Source organism: Myotis nattereri (assembly GCF_964212035.1).
Source record: "Myotis nattereri genome assembly, chromosome: 2".
Taxonomy (NCBI): Eukaryota; Metazoa; Chordata; class Mammalia; order Chiroptera; family Vespertilionidae; genus Myotis; species Myotis nattereri.
The window spans coordinates 200,548,310-200,565,351 of NC_138076.1; the positions used below are offsets into that span (position 1 = coordinate 200,548,310).

Sequence of the window (17,042 nt, forward strand, 5' to 3'; positions counted from 1 at the left end):
CAAGGAGTCAAGTGCCACTGAATCAAGACAACTGAATTAATGTACCCCTGGCCTAGGTCCAATTTCATTAATCCTACGTAAATACTCTAAGGCATAGATGATCAAATACAATAAAGCTCACAGTGCAGCTATTTGAAGAGGCTTTTATAAAGTTCTTTACTACATTAACCTGTGGCCATTAAACACTAATTATCTAGCTACCTTAAGTGAGCATACCATCCCATTTTAAGAGAGATTTAAAGACTTATGTTGTAGTACCCATACATTTAATTCTAAGGGTAACTGTTGTTAACATTCTCTTCTTGACGTAGCCTAAAAAAAGCTTACCTTTATTCAAACCACTTTCAATATGTTTTGCATTTGACTCTCAAAACAAACCTGGTTGTGAGTCACGCATTATTACCTTTACTTTGAAGAGGAGAGACTAAGAGAAGTGAGTCCACTTAGCATAATATTCTCAAGTTCCACCTATGTTGTTGCAAATGGCAGTATTTCATCTGTTCTTATGGCTGAGTAGTAGTCCATAGTATATATGTACCACATTGTCCTTATCCAGTCCTCTATCAAAGGACATTCTGGTTGTCTCCATGTGTTAGCCAACGTGAATAATGCTGTAATGAACATAGAGGTGCATATATTTTTGCGAATAAATGTTTTTGAGTTTTTCAGGTAGATACCCAGAAGAGAGATCATAGGGTAACTCTATTCTTAACGTTTTAAGGAACTACCATACTGTTTTCCATAGTGTCTGTATCAATTTAGTAGTAAAGGATAAAGGGGGCCAAATATATTTTACTTTGGACAGTGGCAACACAATGCAATATACAGATCATGTATCATAGAAATGTACACTCAAAACCTACTAACCAATGTCATCCCAATAAATTTAATCTTTTAAAAAGCTGTAAAGTCATTTTGTCTAAAGAGAGAGAAAAGTGAATCCAGAATCATAAGGCAGGGTAGCTGTTGGAGCCCACATGCAGATACTAACCCTAGACTCATGCAGTACTCTCTATCCTGAACCATACAGTCAGCTGGTTTTTCAACAGAAACTTTGCAGGTCAGAAGGCAGTGGCATGAAATATTCAAAGTGATGAAAAGCAAAGACCCACAACTAAGATTACTTTACCCAGGATGGCTATCATTTAGAATTGAAAGAGAGGTAGAGTCTCTCAGACAAGAAGAAGAAAATAAGGTATCACCAACACAAAAAAGCTAAAGGAGTTCATCACCACTAAAGAAATGTTAAAGGGACTTCTTTAAGAATAAAGGATTTAAAATATGAATGATAAAATATAGGAAAGAAAGAATTCTCACTGACACAGGGCAGTAAAAGCAGAAAATCAACCAACTATAAAGCTAATATAAAAGTTAAGAGGCAAAATTAGAAAAGTAATGTGTAATTACAACAATACATTAAGGGAAACACACACACAAAAAGAAGCAAAAATAATGACAGAAATGTAAGTGTGAAGGGGATGTGTCTGAACATAAGTGTCCTTCAACCTGAAACTGCTATAAACATAGCTTGGCATACATGAGACACAGGGTAACCACAAACAAACAAACAAAAAAAACTCGAAGAGGTGTACAAGAAATAGAGAAAGGAATTCAAACACAACACTATAGAAAATCATTAACATACAGGAAAAGAAAGCAAGAGAGTAAAGGAACATAGGACTAGAAAAACAATCAGAAAACAATAAAACTGAAATAACTGCATAACTGTCAATAATTACTTTAAATCTAAATGGACTAAAATGCTCCTATCACAAGACAAAGGATGGCTGAATGCATTAAAAAATGAGACCTGTACATGTGCTGCCTACAAGAGACCCACTTCAGATTGAAAGACACAATCTGAAAGTAAAGGGATAGAAAAGAATATTTCCTGAAAACAGAAGTGGAAAAAAAAAAAAAAGCTGGGATAGCAATACTTATATCAAAAAAGATAGACTTCCAAACTTATGCAGACATCATAAATAACCAGTATGATTCCCTACCACCACTCACTGAATGTAATAAACTATTTTGTTATTAGGTAGACATAGTTTAGAGTTTTGGAACATTCCCTATCCTAGTGAACAGAAACGTGCAGTTCTAAGAATTATTGTGAGGTATATACCTGATTCAGTGATATAAATTAAAACTAATTTTCCTGTAGAAATAGTGATATTATAAGGAGTTCAAAAATTGAACAAAATGTTCAATTTTCACAGAGTGAACCACAAATATACAACTTACTGAACACTAAATATTTATACAAACTGTAAATCAATTGAAGAGAGGAACACCATTACCAAATACAAAGTTGTTTTTTAAAAGATAAAGCTTACTGTACAAAACTGTTTTCTTCCTTTTTCATAATGTCTGACATTTTTATTGCAACAAGTCAGAAATTAATTTTCTTCTTTCCTCACTTCATTAGCCTAATTTATTATATAAATTAATGTATCTATAAGTAATCTACAAAGCATGTTTGACTTTAAATGCATAAACCCAACCTTATTTCCCGTCACTTTTTCACCTTTTGACCCTATACCCATGCTATTTTGAGTCACAGTGGTTAAAACCTAAATGGCAAATTTAGTAGCAAATTCAAAGACACTCTACAGTGAGTTCCCGAATCTACAAATTCAAAAGTCAGCTTCTGGGTCAGTTCTTTCCCTTGAAACTGATTATAATGCTGCTTAGTTCATCCTTTTCCCCCATAGTCAAAGACTGAAAACAGTAGTTAATGGTTTTCAAACCAGAATTCCCACATTTAAATGAACGTAGTCTTCTCAGAAATGACTTTGGAGAGGTGTGCATCCTAATTCAAGCAGTGCTATCCTTACATAGGCATTTTCTGAATCTCCTTCCTTAGAAATACCTTCAGAGACCATCTACCCCTCCCGTAAGAAACTTGATTCATTCTTTTATATTCACTGGAAATCCTTTCTTTGATACATTTTTCTCCACACTCTCACTTCTCCCTGATTATCAGTGTGCCATCACCTTTCCTCTGTCTCACTTGGAGCTGGTAGTGTGTCACAGTGAGGGTATGTAGATCTGCTGGCAAACTGAGTGATAGACATGAAATCTGCTGCAATAGCAGGCCAGTGTTTACAGATTGATGCCATCTGGCTGAACTTTATACAGCAAATTATGGAAATCTCAATTTCTAGAATCGATGATTGTCTCAACTATTTGATGTTGGCAAGCTAAGATTCTATCCTAGTCAGAGAAATTCCTAGATAGTATTAGCAGTTCCTGTACTTCCATGATTGTGGAAATTATGTGGGAAGAAGACTCACATAGCTGATAGCTATATGTATATATTAGGTTCATGTGTAATGCTTTGCATCTAGAAGAAGTACACACGCCCTAAAGGCATATTTTCAACTTGGATTTATGACATGAATATGCTTGATACATAGTTTAAAGAAAGATCCTCTTTGAGGGTAGGGTATTCAGTCCATGAGACAGGTATTTCATTTGAATTTAGATTTCCTCAGTTGAGTTTTTGAACAGAGTATCCATTAAACAGCAGCTTTAATCTCAATAAAGCTCAGAGCTGCTTTGTAAGGAAGGAGAGGTTGTGAATATTCCATTTTTAATGCTGGTCCTCTTTTCTTGTCCCTTTTCCCACTGCTCAGCTCCTAAGAAGACTACTATTTTCTGTATTTCACAAAAATGAGTTCTTTCGCTGTGACAGCTAATAATCGTTAAGGCACTCATTTGTTTTCATGTCATGTCCTAGGCAATTCATAGATGAGAGAGACATAAATCCAAATCACCCTTCCAAGGAGTAGAAGGGGAGGCCTGCTTGTCTCTGGATTAAGGCATGTTACACACACTCTGACTATTTCACTCATGAGTGACTTGACAGATGGGTCCTGCTTGGTTCATTTTTTTTAAGGCCACAATAAACTAGTGATTTTTCTTGAGTGAGATAACACAGAACCTGTGTGCTCTCAGAACTATGTTCATGTCAGCATTTTGGTTTGGTGGTCAGCAACTTGGCATAATCACACCAGGTGATGTTAATAAAGAGAATTAGAAGACCATGATTTATCCATTTAACCAATAATTACTAATGAGGTCTTGCTAGGTACAAAAAATAAAATGGATTAATACTAGCCACTCATATTGATTAAGATCTTGCTATAGCCTAAGCACTATATCACTTACTTTGTATATATCATTTCATTTAATCCCCCCAGTGGCTCTATGAGGTGGGGACTTTTGGCACTTAAAGAAGTTACATAATTTTCTGAGATTACAGGTCTAAAAATCAGCAAGGCTACGGTTTGACTGCAAAGCCCAAGGATTTAGTGTTATAATATACTGACCTCTGGGACAGAAGGAAAGTCATGTTCTCAAGAACCTTATACTAAAGAGATCAACTAAAGGACTTGTATGCATGCATATAAGCATAACCAGTGGACATAAGACATTGGGGGATAGGGGAGGCTAGGGGAATGTCTAGGGCGGGGGGATAAAATGGACACATATGTAATACCCTTTGTAATATTTTAAGCAATAAATTAAAAAAAAAAAAGAACCTTATACTAGTTTTATTGCTGGTCGATTTTCAAGTCCTTGATAGAATCTCTGGTGCTTTAGTGTGCCTCCAATCAAATCATTTAAATCAACATTACTGGATCCCTACACTTCACAATATTGTCCTGGCTCCAAGAATATAAAAATATCCAGGACATCTGTTCTGCTTCAAAAAAACAAAAAAAAAACAATAAAACCCTATAGTTCAAAGGAGAAGACATCCATGCATGGAGCCAACTCTAGTACAAATGGTAGGGCCACTGTGAAGGAAGTGTAGCGGCATCCTAGGGAGAAGGGACTGGGTCTGTGACAAGGTTGATTAGGGCATCTTCCCAGAAGATGTGGCATTTCAGTTGGCACAAGGATGAGCACTACTTTCACTTTTAAAGAAATGATTAGGGAATCCCAAAAGAAAAGGGAGCTGAGCAGAGGCATGAAAGCATGCAGGGAATATAGTCTACCATGACTATCGCATGGGATGTGAGGTTATGTTCAGGGCATTATGAGAGAGCATACATATTCACTACAAAAGTAATGTGTTTATATGTGCGCATCGTCTCTCTGTGTGTGTATGTCATCAATGAAAGAAGCTGTGCCTTACCTATCACTTATGCTGATCATGCCGTGTTACCTTTCACCTATTTCTCTGATGCATTGATGTTCTGTTTGATGATTCTGCACAAAAAGAACTAGAACAAAAGGCCTGACTGTCCTTGATTCAACATACCCAGGGTTTTTCAGTGTATCCTAACTTGAGTGGTTATGACAATGCAGGGCCAACTAAAGGCGCTTACATCTGCAGGAAACTCTAGGAAGTAGAGCGTTTAGTGAATTGGATGCAGAGGTGACAGGAGTTCTAACATAGAATTTGCTTTCTGTTTTAGGTGCATGGTTGGCTACGTGAATGCCAGCTTGTCTGTGTTTCGAATCGCTGACTTTGAGAACCGGTCTGAGCCTGAGTCTGATGGCAGTGAGTTCTCGGGGACTCCGCTCAAATACTGCAGGTGAGCAGGGCACTCAGCCTAAGATGAGGCTGCTCTGCCACAGGGAGGTTTTGCACGGACAGCCCTTTCCAACTGAGTTGGTTTAAAACAGTGGTTCTCAACCTTAATAGTCATTAAAATCCCCTGGAGAATTTTAAAATCTGACATTCAGATCCAGAAAGCCCATAGAGTTCCAAATAAGAGGAACCCAAAGTGGCCCACACCAGGATATTATAATTAAAATGTCAGAAGTTAAAGACAAGGGTAGAATATTAAAAATTGAAAGAGAAAAATAATTTGTTACATACAAGGGAACTCTTTGCTGATCAGGAGTGACATGATATATTAAAAATGCTCAAACGAAAAACCCACAATCAAGAATACCCAGCAAGCCCTGGCCAATGTTGCTCAGAACACCGGCCCGCGGACCAAGGGTCACAGGTTTGATTCCCAGTCAAGGCCACATACCTGGGTTGCAGGTTCATCCCAGGCCCCAGTCAGGGCAAGTGCAGGAGTTTGGGTAGGGGAACCAATTGATGTGTCTCTCTCACATTGATGTCTTTCTCTCTCCTTCCTGCCTTCCACTTTCTCTAAAAACTCAATGGAAAAAATATCTATCTATTTATGACAAAGGAGCCAAGAATATACAATGGTAAAGGACAGTCTCTTCAATAAATGGTTCTGGGAAATAGGACAGCCACATGAAAAAAAAAAGAAAGAAAGAAATTGGGCCAATACACAAAGATGAACTCAAAATGAAATAAAGATTTGAATATAAGACCTAAAATCAGAACACTCCTACAAGTAAACATAGGTGGTAAGATAGCTGACATTGGTCTTAATGATGATTTCTTGAATCTGACACCAAAAGCAAAGACAACAGAAAGAAAAACAAGTGGGACTACATCAAACTAAGAAGCTTCTGCACAGCAAAGGAAACCATCAACAAAATGAAAAGGCAACCTACAGAATGGGAGAAAAGTATTTGTAAATCATATGTCTAATAAGGGTTTAATATCCAAAGTATATAAAGGACTCATACAACTCAATAGCAAAAAAATAATCCAATTTAAAAATGGGCAGATCCTCTAAATAGAAATTTTTCCGTAGAAGACATACAGATGTCCAACAAGTACATGAAGAAATGCTCAACGTCACTAAGCATAAGAGAATGCAAATCAAAATCACAGTGAGATCACCTCACACCTGTTTAGAATAGCTATTATAAAAAAGATGAGAAATAACAAGTGTTGGTGAAGATGTGGAGCAAAGGGGGTCCTTGTGCACTGTTGTTGGGAATGTAAATTGGTGCAACCACTATGGAAATAGCATGTACATTCCTCAAAAATTAAAAATAGAAATACCATATTATCCAACAATTCTACTTCTGGGCATTTCTCTGAAGAAAAACAAAAAGATACCTTCAAAAAAAATATCTTCATCCCACATTTACTGCAGCATTATTTATGATACCCAAGACATAGAAACAACCTAAGTGCCCACAATGGATGAATGGATAAAGAAAATGGGATGTATATCACAAATAAATATATAAATATTCATATAATATTACTCAGCCTTAAAATAGAAGGAAATCTTGCTATTTGCAACAGCATGGAATACCTTGAGGGCATTGTGCTAAGTGAAATAAGACAGAGAAAAAAATGGGATGATCTCACTTGTATGTGGAATCTAAACACAAACATACAAACAAATAAAAAATCCAAACTCATAGGTTCAGAGAACAGATTGGTGGTTGCTGGGGTTGAGGAGGAGGATAGGCAAAATGTGTGAAGATTTTCAAAATATGTAAGTCCTGGGGATGTAATGCACATCATAATAACTATAGTGAATAATACTGTACTGCATACTTGAAAGTTACTAAGGACATAGATCCTAACAGCTCTGATCACAGGGGGAAAAATTTTCTTAACTAATAAATAAAGGCAGAACTCAGGGTGGTAGCAGACATTGCAACTGACTTTTACTCAAAGAGCATTTGCTGAGCTGAATACACCTGAGCTTTGTTTTTCAAGACCTTCCATGGTTAAGAAAGTTGAGAGAAAAGAGAAAAATGACCATCCTTGTGAGTATAAATCCAAACATACACTACATAAAACAACAACAATATATTCATAGTAGGATCTATTTTATAGCAGTGGAAATAAATTAGCTCCAGGCAACAGCATGGATGAATTTAGTAGCATGATAACTGAAAAAAAAAAAAAAGTAAGTCTCAGAAACTAAATAGAGTATAATATCCTTTCTAGAAAGTTAGAAAATAAAACTACACAGTAAAATATTCAGACAAATGAATATACATATGTATACATAATATATCTTAATTATAAAAATGAAATTCGGGATAAACGGATTAAGGGAAAGCAATGGAAGAGCACAGAAGTCGATATAAGTTCCTGGTCATGTTTTAATTCTTCAGTCGAATAGTGGATTTATGAGAGTTCATTATATTATTAAAGTATTAAGTGAATAAAAAGTTACAGAAAAAAAGAGCATGAATAGACCAATGAGGTTAGTTATAAACATTTAAGAATTATGATTAAGCCAGTTCTGTGCACCTGAGGGCCCAAATAATATTCTACAGAAATGCGAAGGATGAAGACTAGTCAAGACACTTTTGAAGAATATTAATGAGGTGGAAATTTACCTTATGTTAGACTTAGTATAAAATTATAGTAATCAGTCCGGTGGTGTCATAGGGAACAGATCAACAGAAAATGGAATAGAATTGAGAACTCAAAAATAAATTCCATAATAAAGATGTAATCACACATAGCACAATATGATTCTGTCTGTATAGAGTTCAAAGCAGACAAAAGCAAGCACTGTTTTCTTTAGGGACACTTACATGAGTAGTATCACTATAAAGTTCGAAAATTATAACAGTTACCTCCAGGGGTGTCTGGGATTGCCAGTAAGGCATTTCTAAGCCACTGACCATGCTCTAGGTCTTAATTTGGATGGGGACTATATGAGGTTCACTTATCATTCTTTCAACTGTACATACACTTTCATTTTCATAGTTGAAAATTAGGAATAAATGAACTATACCCTGTGCAGGAAAAATAATGTTTGCAAGCTGATCATCTGTTTCTCGAGAAATAAAAGCAGCTTTAGAGAATACACTAACTTAAATCAAAAGGGGACATTCCACCTTTCCTGTGTGTAAATTGAAGCCAACAAATTGAAAGTGTTTCTTTCTGAAAATAACTGACTCACTTGAAAAAATTTGCTCCAAACATTAATGCCACTGGGATACTTTATGTCTTTGAAGGTACTAGACTGAAAGATTGGAGGAGTAACATTGATTTAATTAGCTTTGAAGCTTGGCTTCTGGCTGTTTCTACAGCAGGACAGGGAAGTGTTTTCTTTGTACAAGTGCCAGGGACCATGTAGCCCGTCATTATGCAAAGAAATAGCGCTGCATCAAAAACAGAGGCATGGGATGGAACTGGAGAGCATTATGCTAAGTGAAATAAGCCAGTCAGAGAAAGATAAATACCACATGATCTCACTCCTTTGTGGATTATAGAGAACAACATAGACTGATGAAAAGGGACAGACCCAAAGACTGAGAAACAGCGATCAGGCTATCAATCCCCAGAAGGAAAGTAGGGGAGAGCGGGGGTAAGGGGAAGAGATCAACCAAAGGACTTGTATACATGTATATAAGCCAAACCAATGGACATGGACAATGGGGGGATGGGAGCATGAGTGTGCGGGGCGGGGGGGGGGGGGCGGAGGGAAGGTAGGAGGTTAATGGGGGGGATGAGGACACATTTGTAATACCTTAACTAATAATAAAAATAAATAAATAAATAATAAATAAATAAATAAATAAATAAAAACAGAGGCATGGGGCACAAATGGGCATGGCCCTCCCTCAGACCTCTGCCTCATGGACAAGGCCACCGGGACCAGCAGGCCACCGGGACCAGGGGTGAGCTGGAGCACAAACTGAGAGCTCCACTTGCAACAATCAGAAAACTCGTTGAAGAGGGGAGTCCAAAATGTTAGAGCAGGGTGAGCTGGAGATCCTCATTTTGTTAACAGGGAAAGCATAGCTAGAGACGCTTCATCAATTCCTCGAGATTATATTAGACAGGCAACTCCCAAATTGGTTCTAGGATACTTTCCTGTGCACAATTCTGGAGACAGCTGTGGGCAGCGAATCAGATAACAGCCAACTCATTGGCACCACTGAGTTGTTTAAAAAAAATTTTAATTGGTGAGAGAGAGAGAGAAAGAGAGAGAGAGAGAGAGAGAGAGAGAGAGAGAGAGAGAGAGAGAGAGAGAGAGAGAGAGAGATCAGAGAGATACATCTATCAGTTGTCTCTTAAACATGCTCCAACCGGGGATCAAACCCGCAACCTACGTATGTGCCCTCACCAGAAATCGAACCGGCCACCATTCCATGTACGGAATGACACTCCAACCAATAGAGCCACACTGGCCTGGATGGCACCACTGAGTTTTAATTCCCTTAAAAATCATTGTGTTCCTCTGGGCACAGGTTAGCAGAGCCCCGTGGTGGATCCAACAGTGGACATATACTACACCTAGGCTGAGCATATAGGTGCATATTCTCAACAACTGGATCCTTACCTAGAAATTATCTAAAATGTTGCCAAATAACCATAGCCATGATTATGTGTTTTCTAATGTTAAAAAGAAAATGTAAAGAATAATTTAAAAAAAATTTCTCCCACGAATAAGGGCTACATAGTGGGAATGAAAGAGATCTGGGAGGCAGGGAAATCCTAGTTTGGAATGTGACATTCTCCTGTATGTTTATAGATACCGGGACTACCGGGACCCTCCTCATTCACTGGTGCCCTATGGGTACACACTGCAGTTCTGGCATGTCCTAGCAGCTCGACTGGCTTTCATCATTGTGTTTGAGGTAAGTTTTCTCAACTGTTCCTGTGTGTCCTTTGACATAATGATGTAACTAGAAATAATAACTGTAAGGTATGAGAACTTTCAAGTGATTATGCATGTCCAGGAGCAGTAGCATAATGCCATATGACCTCTTTATCTTCTTTTTCTTCTCCTTAATCAAAGTCCTTGAATTTCCCAAGAAATATTTCAAAGTCTATTGTAGATTGTTAATGGATAAGTCAGGAATTATTGGTCCTAAATTTAATATTCTAGGGTCATGTTTTTAAACTTTAGGAAAATTTGCTCTTTTTCCATCCCTGTTCACAGAAATACTGGTAACATCATGGCTGCAATTTGCTTTTCACAAGCCCTTCGAGGCGATCCTGATGCAGATGTTCAAGGACCATAGTTTGGAAAACATTGACTGGGTATTACAGGTGGCAGCCTCTGGTTGTGTAGCATCATGACATTACTTATGCTCAAACACACAAATAAGTATTCATTACCTAATGAATAGATTTAAAAAGTATAATTATACTCAAATAGCATAATCTACCTAGTAATTGCATATATCATGTGTCAATTAAAGTTACCTACTACCTATTTTCTTTTAGTCTTTAAGAAAATTGCTGCTAAAAATAGTTTATATTTCTATAACTATACTCATAAATAGAAAATTCATCTCCTGTCACAAATATTAAAGCCAAATTAACACAAGCAAAGGCTGCCTTTTGGCTTGGACTAGAAGCTTCTTATACCTCTTAAAACTATTCCATCACTGTTTTTTTTCCCCTTCATTTAAGGGAACCAAGAAAAGACAATATTAAGCTGCTCTTCCCTGGAAATTAGTTTATCAATGACTCATTCTCTCTTTAAAGAAATTTCTCATCCATCACTATCTTAAAACTTTTCAGACAAAATAAAAGTGGGGCTGCATTAAGAAATTATTTGGCTTATCAACTAGAACTTTCCATTTATTTTCAATATATTGCAATTAAGCTATTTTAATATACTAGAAACATACAAAAAAAATCCTCTTAATTGGAAGGATCAAATACACCAAGTTTTAAATAAAATTAAGAATACTTAATGGTATCAAAATAGCAAAAAGAAAAAAAATAATTTAAAAAATGAGGATAGTGTAAGGAGCCTCTGGGCCAACTTCAAGCATCCCAACATTTGCATCATGGGGTGCCAGAAGGAGAAGAGAGAGCGCAAGAAATTGAAAACCTATTTGAAAAAACAACAGAAAACTGTAAAGGTAATATACATACAAGTCCAGGAAGTGCAGAGTCCCCAAACAAGGTGAACCCAAACAGGCCCACTCTAAGACACATCATAATGAAAGTGCAAAAGACAGAGAATCTTCAAATCAACAAGTGAAATGCAGTTAGTTACCTACAAGGGATCTCTCGTAAGACTCTCAGCTGATTTCTCAAATGGCAAAAAATATTCATGCAAAGTGGTGAAAGACAAGGATCTACAACCAAGATTCCTCTTTCCAACAAAGCTGTCGTTTACTAGACTAGAATCGAGGGACATATAAAGAGTTTCCTATACAAGAAACAGCTAAGGGAATTCATCACCACCAAGCCAGTATTACATAAAATGTTAAAGGATCTTAGAAAAAGGAGGAGGAGGAGGAGAAGGAGGAAGACTAAAAATATGAACAATAAAATGGCACTAAGTACACATCGATCAACAATAGAATCTTTTTAAAAAATGAACAAGCAGAACAGAAACAGACTCATAGATACAAAGAACATTTTGACAGTTGCCAGACGTGAGGGGTGTTGATGAAAAAGGTGAAGGGATTAAGAAGTACAAATTGGTTGTTACAGAATGGTCACAAGGATACAAAGTACAGCACAGAGACTATAGTCAATAATATTCTAATTACTATGTATTTTGTCAGATGGGTGTGAGATTTATCGGAATGATTACTTTTTTTATTTATTTATTTTTATTGCTTAAAGTATTACAAAGGGTATTACGTATGTGTCTCCCCTCCGCCCCCCGCCCTTGACTATCCCCTGGCCTCCCCCACCCCCCAGCATCCCATGTCCATTGGTTATGCATATATGCATGCATACAAGTCCTTCAGTTGCTCTCTTATACCCCTCCCTCCTGCCCCCCAACTTTCCCCGGCCTTCCCGCTGCCTTTTGACAATCTGTTCGAGGCAGCTCTGCCTCTGTATCTATTACTGTTCAAAAGCTTATAATGGTCTCTATTATCCATGAATGAGTGAGATCATGTGGTATTTTTCCTTCATTGACTGGCTTATTTCACTTAGCATAATGCTCTCCAGCTCCATCCATGCCGTTGCAAATGGTAAGAGTTCCTTCTTTTTTACAGCAGCATAGTATTCCATCGTGTAGATGTACCACAGTTTTCTAATCCATTCATCTACCGATGGGCACTTAGGCTGTTTCCGGATCTTAGCTATAGTGAATTGTGCTGCTATGAACATATGGGTGCATATATCCTTTCTGATTGGTGTTTCTGGTTTCCTGGGATATATTCCTAGAAGTGGGATCACAGGGTCAAATGGGAGTTCCATTTGTAGTTTTTTGAGGAAACTCCATACTGTCTTCCATAGTGGCTGCACCAGTCTGCATTCCCACCAGCAGTGCAAGAGGGTTCCTTTTTCTCCACATCCTCTCCAGCACTTGTCATTTGTTGATTTGTTGATGATAGCCAGTCTGACAGGTGTGAGATGGTACCTCATTGTTGTTTTGATTTGCAAGAATGATTACTTTTTAAGTTATATAATGTCTAATTACTGGGGCATACACCTGAAACTAATATAATAATGTATTTCAACTGTAATTGAAAAATAAAAATGATTTTTAAATGGAAAAAAATAAAACATTTTTATATATAATTTTCACAACAACACCCACTTTATAGATGAGAAAATTGAGGCTCAGAATGACTTCCCTCAGGTAGATAGACAGCTCTTATGTAGTAAAAGTTCCAGAGCTGACATTCAAACCTGGGTTTTCGGATTCCCCAGTAGACATTCTCCTGGCTTTCTTTTGCATTCTCTGACCAGTCCTTCTCCACCTCCTTTTCTGGCTCCTCTCCTCATTCCTTATGTGGTGCCATCAGACCAAGTTCAGTCCTCACCTATCTTGAGAACCTCTTTCTTCGCACACACCTCCCCTGGCCTCATCCCATGTTCCAGAGGCTCCATGTCCCTGGAGTGAGAGTTCTTGAACCAACTCCCAGAGCTCTTCCCAGCTAAGGATGGACAGTACACCTGACTCTCTGGCATTCTCCTCTGTGTTTTTAGCACCTCGTGTTTTGTATAAAGCACCTCATTTCATATCTGATCCCAGACCTCCCAAAAGATCTAAGGGATCGAATGAGAAGAGAGAAGTACTTGATTCAGGAGATGATGTATGAAGCAGAACTGGAGCGTCTCCAGAAGGAACGAAAGGAGAGGAAGAAAAATGGCAAAGCGCACCACAACGAGTGGCCGTGACAAGGTAGGTGAGAGATGTGCTCATGGTCTGAAATTTCTCCTTTGTTTGGAGGAAGAGCTTTAAACTCCTTGGGTCGAAGCTTGCTATTCTACTACTGAGAGGGATCAAAATAACTCCTTAGCTTCCCAAACCAGCTTGTTTCCTACTTTAATTGCAATTACAACTTGATTGCACAACACCTGCAACTCTTCTCTGCCTCCATGCCACACTCCGGCCTGTCAGTCAAAGTGTTCATGAGTTGGCCTAGGAGTTCCCTGAAATCAGCCTTCTTCTCCCTTCTATACCAGCCTGGCCATTCTCTTTAAGATCCCCAGGGCAACATGCCCCTTCTTTCTGGTTAAAGTCACCTTTTCGTCTCATCCAAGATGACCTCTCCATCACCCATTTATTGCTTACTCCCAAGGTGATCCATGTCACGTCATGCCCTCTAAGAAGTTTTCCCCAGACTCATCACCCCATTCAAACTCTCTCCTTATAAACTTCTCTGATCATTGCATCAGTATCACCTGTATTGGCATGTATTGATCCGTATTGCTAATTTATTATTTTTTCAAATATTTATCAGGCTTCCCAGCACAGTTGTAAGCACCTTTAGGAAAGACTCTATGGGTGTTTATTTATTCTTCCAACTAGTTAGCACATGGCACCATTTAAGTGCACATTGAATTAGTAAAGGTTGGATGGATGAAGTCTAAAAACATTGTAAGAAAGTTCCATAATGTTTCCATATATCTTATCAAAAAGTTCTTCTGAAACCTTGGCAAGTCAATTACTAGCTCTGTGTCTTTGGACAAGTCACTTAACTTCTCTGAGCCTCAGTTTCCTCATGGTGGAATGACTAGATGAGCTCTCAGTTTTGATGCTCTGTGAATATAATGTAACATTTCTTTTTCTTAATGTTTAAATATATTTTTATTGATTTCAGAAAGAAAGGAAGAGGGAGGGAGTAAGGGAGGGAGGGAGGGAGGGAGGAAGGGAGGGAGGGAGGGAGGGAAACCTCAATGATGAGAGAGAATCATTGATTGCCTGCCTCCTGCATGCTCCCCTAGAGGATCAAGCCACAACTTAGGCATGTGCCCTTGACCGGAATCAAACCTGGGACCCTTCAGTCTGCAGGCCAATGCTCTGTCCACTGAGCCAAACCAGTTTAGGGTTATAGCCTTTCTTTTCCCCTTTCTTTCTCTCTCTCCACTTGTTTGAAGACTAACTTTGAAAATATTTTCAAAAATGAGATATCCAGGGGGGAAATACGTTTTCCACTTTTCATACAGGTTGAGATGTTTGTTAAATTAGTGAGGTTGTATCCAGCCAGATGTGGGGTAAGAGTCCAGGAGGTGATTATAAGCTGGACATGGGGGTGGACTTGGAGGACGTCACTAGGCCCTGGGTCCTCAGGGATAACAATGGTGTGTAGATGTTGAACACTGGACCTGCCTTCAAGTCCAAAGTAGACCTTGGCTTCCCTAAAGGCAAGAAATGTTTTGCGAGTAATTTGGCTATTTCCCAGATCTGCCATTGGTTCTGTGATTTGGGGAAAAGGGTTAATTTTTCTGAGCCTGCTTGTTTGGCAGAACTTAGTATGCAGCTCAAATAGTCTCTGTAGTGAGACATTTACAAAACAATAAAACGCTAAAGAATCCTATACGGGATTTGCATTGTTGCTAAGCATTGTGTTGTATTTTACCAGATTCTAGACCTGGCTTTTCCCTTCTCTATCTGTATGGCCTGGGCTTTGAAATGGATTCTGATCTCCATGTTTGCAAAGTAAAGAAGTTGAACTGAACAATACTTTAAGAGCCCACTCTGCTTTACCCTCCAGGGATTCTATAATTCCCCCCAAACCCCTGACCCCTGACACACTCACACCCATTCTAATCACCTCTTCTGTGGCTCTGGTCAGCATTAGGTGAGGTGGGAGGCAGACATTAGTGAAGAGAATTGCTCCCAGGAGTTCCAGGGGCCAGAGACAGGCCTAGCAGTGGCGTTTTCTATCCTCAGGGCCTACTGGGCTGCTGGGCCAGTAACCAATTTTAAATTTCTTCTGGCCTCATCATTATGGGCTGCTTTCTCCCTAACCTGGCCATTTCTAAGTTTTGCTTAAAAGGATAGTATTTTGTCTGTCTGTCTCTACTCCCCCAACAGTTGGCAGGATGTCACCTTGCTTCAGACTGACTCTGTCTGTCCCTCTGTAAAGCAGGCACAATAATGTTCAGACCATGCCTGACTCAGTTCAGGGTTACAGATGCTTTGAAGTCCTCTGATTCACAGTGTGTACAAACCATTGCACATTGTGTCCTCAAGCCAGCGTGCGTACATAGGGTTTTAACGCCTTCTCTTCTCTTTCCAGGTCATAGTTCATTCCCAGGCTAAGGACCTGAATTCTGTTTACTTCTCCTGGCTGTGCAAAAGCACACTCAAGTGAATGACTAAAATGCAAGCGCAGTGCATGTCGCAGACATCGGCAGCAGCAGGGGGAGTCGGCACCCTTAACGGACTGCCTGCGAAAGCACGGTGCAGTCCAGCACACAATTGCTATCTATCCATAGACCATTCTCGACCAAGCAAGCATGCACGTCACGGGCAGTCACATTCTCAAGTTTTTAAAACCAAGGGGAACTTGTATACTGGGCCTGTTTTTCAGCCTGTTTGCTACCTTTTTTGCATTCTATCCCATGGGAATTTTACAGACACTGGGCTAACAATGGTATTCGGACACCTGGACACACATTCCTAGAATGTCATCGTATGGTCCTAATTCCATGTCACCCAAGCAACACAAACAAGACCCTGTTTACAACTTTTTCTTTCTTTTTTTTTTTAATTTCAGATCTTTCTGAAGAGATGACTATATATGACATATCTATAGCTATGTGTATGGCCATAGATGTATTTCTGTGTGTACATATGTATAGTCATGTATTCTTACATATGTACATACAAGTACAGAGATATATAAAGTACATAAAAAGTCCTTACTTGTAAATAGCCAAAAGGTACTGACATGAATGATGAATTTTCACATTTAAATAGTCATCAACCAACATGAAGCCATGTTTAATGCTTGTATAATGTGATGCAATAAAATTTAAAATAAATTGATGCACATGGAATATTTTCAGCTGG

General features: G+C 38.5%; 1 protein-coding gene across 1 annotated transcript in view; it reads left to right on the plus strand.

Annotated features, from left to right (window-relative positions):
* The window catches only part of ANO4 (anoctamin 4), a 249,092-nt gene extending 232,050 nt beyond the window's left edge, over positions 1–17,042 (plus strand). The window contains exons 26-29 of the mRNA XM_081083106.1: positions 5,430–5,549; positions 10,347–10,452; positions 13,727–13,922; positions 16,267–17,042. Coding sequence (XP_080939232.1) covers positions 5,430–5,549; positions 10,347–10,452; positions 13,727–13,918 — 418 coding nt within the window. The 3' untranslated portion in view covers positions 13,919–13,922; positions 16,267–17,042. The remainder of the gene's footprint in view (positions 1–5,429; positions 5,550–10,346; positions 10,453–13,726; positions 13,923–16,266) is intronic.